The sequence below is a fragment of the Branchiostoma belcheri genome, unplaced genomic scaffold (assembly GCF_001625305.1).
Source record: "Branchiostoma belcheri isolate BF01 breed outbred unplaced genomic scaffold, Haploidv18h27 scaffold34, whole genome shotgun sequence".
NCBI classification, from domain to species: domain Eukaryota; kingdom Metazoa; phylum Chordata; class Leptocardii; order Amphioxiformes; family Branchiostomatidae; genus Branchiostoma; species Branchiostoma belcheri.
In genome coordinates, this window is record NW_017803954.1 from 1853018 (window position 1) to 1857121 (window position 4104).

The following is a 4104-nucleotide window of genomic DNA, read 5'->3' on the forward strand; positions in this document are numbered from 1 at the left end:
GACCTTGAGGAGGATAATGAAGCACGACTATTGCAGAAATCCCAGGGACGTCCCTTGGAGATGTTTTGAGGTAAACAGCTATCCCTGCTGCAACAACAAACAACAAACAGGACAACATCCTTCCTGTGTCTGTGAGACATCTCGTGTGATTTATTCATTTGTGGAAACCTTTGCGGTCTCCTTTAAGGGTAGAAAGAATCACTGTAACCATGCAAGAACTACACCTTTAACATTTATTGAAGTGTATGTAAATGTTTCAATGAAAACTTGTCTGAAATTACTAAAAGTGAAATCAAATATCCTTTCTGATTAACTAAGTATTAAACATGCCTGTGCCAGGTGCCTGTTTGTTCTACAGGCTAATGTTGCATGTTTGAGTAGTATAGGAACTATACATTGTACATACAATGTAAAAAAACTGCCATTGAATGCCCCAAAATGTACTATTCCAATCACATTGAAGAAAGTTTGTGAATTCAGAAGCTTTTTCAATCAAAATTAACCATTGTGTTGCTCATGCCAAGAAAATTGCCTTTGGATAAATTAGCTGTCTACATCTACAAGAAAGTAAGAGAGACCCAATTATCATGACCATAGGAATGAGGTAAATATTGCAACGCATGATATTTGAGTCAAGTCTAAAAGTCTTTGTATAAGCATGGAAACTACAGGATGTTTTGACCTTGTACACTGCAATATGAATATTTTTCTGACTGTTTATTTCCATTATATATATAATATGATTGCTCCTTTACAATGTACATAATTATATGTCTTGCCCATTAGACTATAAAGAAGAGACTCGGTTAGCTTTACAGGTCCCATGTGCTGACTAATGTATCGACCTGTTGATGAACACACAGTATACCTTTGCCTATTCAAACTGCCTATTTTTTTATAAAGCTTTATTATATAACATTTTAGCATTGTTTGAGAAGTATGAAACACTTTATTCTGAATTGGTTGAAATTTCTGCTCATCTTTTAATAATAGTCAATGTCTAGGACAATTCTGACAGAAGTGATGCAACCAAATTAAAAGACGAGGAGGGGGGGTGCACAGAGTTATGCATTGTAATTGTTCCAGACCGGAGACAAAAATACAGTGGATGTATCGATCTGCCATTTCAAAGGGATGCCAGGCATATCTTGCTGAAAGGCATCCGTTATCCCAACATATTGCTGTTTCCTTAAACCAGTACCCATCCCAACACCTGACCTCATGTGGTGTAGGTTTGTCATCAATTTTAAAAGCTTGTTCAGCATGTTTCAATGCAATTCTCGATGTTCATTGTGCTTTCAACAAATGTTGTTCACTGTCTACAAACGTAGTCTTCTTGGACAGGTGCTTGAATGTGCCTACTAGTAATAGTATGACAAAAAATGGACCAGGAATAGGTGATTGCTATGGCCAGGTGGCTGGCTTGAAGAGGCAGGTTTGACTGACAATAATTGCTCTTTTAGCTTCAAACAAAACAGGCTATGCTCTTCATCCAACAACTAAGAAATGCCCTCTGTCTGATGAACTATGCTATGTTATATGTTCAGGAAAAAACATATTCTTAACCCTGTTGTACTCCTCCAACAATACCTTTGTAGTTGGTCGTTGCCTGGGGTCCCTGTTGTGACATTGTTGGTGCACTTTGAACAAGTGTAATCTGATAACTTCACTTCCATTTACCTTTCCCAGTAAGTAGTCAACAACACCTGGAATTTTCCAAATGTCAGTTTTTTCATCATAAGAAGGCATTCTTGAGTCATCAAATGTTTCATTTTCAAAGGGCCAAAGCTGCTCAGGTGCAACAAAGTCTGACACAATTCTTCTTGATCCACACTTAATGAAAAGATTTGCTTCATGATTTACTTCTGGTGTGGCATCCAGGTCACTTAAGACAAGTTTAAAATCCTGTGTGACAAGAAACTGGGTTAGAGATTTGTGGACACTGTTTGAGTCGCACATGACTCGTGTGCCAACTGGACTATTGTGTAGGGAATGTATTGCCTCTAGGTAACTCAGAGCCATGTTAAATCTTGTCCGGACATTGTCAAACTTTCTGTATGAATACAACTTTAGGACTTTCTTAATGAAGAAGTTTGCAGATCCAAATTTATAAAACTCTGTAAGGAGAGTTGTGTTGCATGATCCCACAAACTGCAAAACAGAAGGGTGTTGCAGGGTCTTCAGCATCTCTATACCTTCTGAGAAGTCCTCGAAATAAGTTGTATTCTTCAGTCTACTGTACGCCACTGTGTGGTTTCTCCAGACAGCTTTGTAAACCTACAAAGTGCAGAAGGGAAGTATGTTGTTGTAGTTATATTAATTTAGTAAAATGTACTTTAACTTTAAGTCAAGTCTGTGTGGTGTACTTGTAGTGATCTGCACACTCTGCATCAAATTCCATAGAGCCGGTGGCCTGGGTTTGCACCCGATTTGGACACGATTGGGAAAGAGTTGCATATATACATGGTCCTTTTGGATGCAGATGTACATGTAAGGCTTGTGGCCCAGTGTACAAGGAAGATTATCACATCAAACCTCTACACATACGTAAAAGAACCCATGACCAACACACTTTTTTGAGAATAGTATACTTAAGGGTTCTTGGCAAAGTAAAGATTATAAACAAAGTCCCATTGCACTACTAAAAAGTGTCATGCTTTGTCCTCACTCTGAGGTTAATTGCCCAACTTACCTGTTACCTTTTGCAAATGTATATCTAGGATACCAGTTGCTGGCCCGTTTATCTGAGTGATGACAAACCTTCAGTAATGTTTTATAACATATTGTTATTAAAGACTGTGATGCATGTTGCTGTTGCATATTGTTCAAGATCTGATAGAGATGGGAAAACATACATCATTATATTGATGGTTTGGGCACCTCACACGGTATTAAAATCTAAAATAAAAGATTCATAGAAACAGGAAAAAAGTTGTAATTTGGCTGCACTCTGGGCAATTGACATACGTGTACATGACCCTTACACCCCGATGGGGTTTTATGATAGTATGACGGGGTTTAACATTTGACAGCTCAGGCCTGGTACATTATCAATTTATTGAAAGGTAACGTTACCGTTACCTTCTTCACAATGCCTCTTCCTGTTCTTTGTTTTACATTTACAAGTTCATGGTAAATTCAGTGAGGCCGACAACGCTTAACGGTAAATTCAGGATGGTTGGTAATGCTTAACAGTAAATTGACAGGCATTTTTATTCCAGCTGCACTAGATTTGGTAACTGAATTTGTGAGAAAAAGTGGTCACTGGCAAAATTAAGTATTGTAATGAAGCTTAAGCATGCATAAAGCATATTAAAGGTACTTCACACTAGTGTTCCCTGTGTTTCAGGAAACAGAAAAAGTTGTGATCTGGGGAATTACCTGTAACATACTCACTGTATATGCTTAATACTATAGCTACGCCTCTGCTAGCTAATTGACAATTTTACGTGTCACCTACATGTGTACAACAGGGTCTATCAGTGAAAGAATAGGTGCATAATCAATTAGAAACGTAACATTACCGTTACCTTCTTCACAGTGCCTGATCCAATGTTGAGCTTAATGGTCACCTCATTAGTTATCTCTTTGCAGCCAAGCCATGGCATACAAGTTTCCATCTTGGACAGTCGAAAACTTCCCAGCGGGCACAACCTCCTCTGTCCCAACCCTGCCACAGTCACAACATCCAGATTGGACCTGGACTCTTTGACTTTTCCTTGTCTTTCCTGACCCAACATTTTATCGACCTCATAGTTGAGGAAGACACTGCTGGCAGGCTGCAGAGAGCCAAACCAGAACCACATCAGTAAGTAGAGAATCAGCAGAGTAAGGAGAAGGAGACAGACCACATCGCGCTCACGTACACGACGCATCGTTACGATATCTGCCAACTCTGATCTGTAACAAGTTTGTAATAAAATTAGCATTTATAATCTATAATATTATACAATCAAATGACATCGAAGTTGACCAAAAATGACATGGTGAGTGCCATATAGCATGACTGGATATTATGGATTCTAGTGGAAAAACAAATATCTTAGACTTCCATTAGTAAAATACAAGGACATGAACAGTCCCACTGTAGAATAGTAAACCCGT

At 38.5% G+C, this 4104-nt stretch overlaps 1 protein-coding gene and 1 long non-coding RNA gene across 9 annotated transcripts in view; one reads left to right on the forward strand and one right to left on the reverse strand.

The window, feature by feature from the left end:
- The window catches only part of LOC109475493, a 33775-nt gene that overhangs the window by 18877 nt on the left and 10794 nt on the right, over positions 1-4104 (forward strand). The gene's annotated exons all lie outside the window — the stretch shown is intronic.
- On the reverse strand, positions 7-4097 carry LOC109475484 (protein O-mannose kinase-like). Its single transcript, XM_019776112.1, has 2 exons — positions 3531-4097; positions 7-2277 (listed from the first exon to the last, which is right to left on the reverse strand). Exons 1-2 carry the CDS (start codon positions 3927-3929, stop codon positions 1531-1533), a joined length of 1146 nt encoding a protein of 381 aa, XP_019631671.1. The 5' UTR covers positions 3930-4097; the 3' UTR covers positions 7-1530.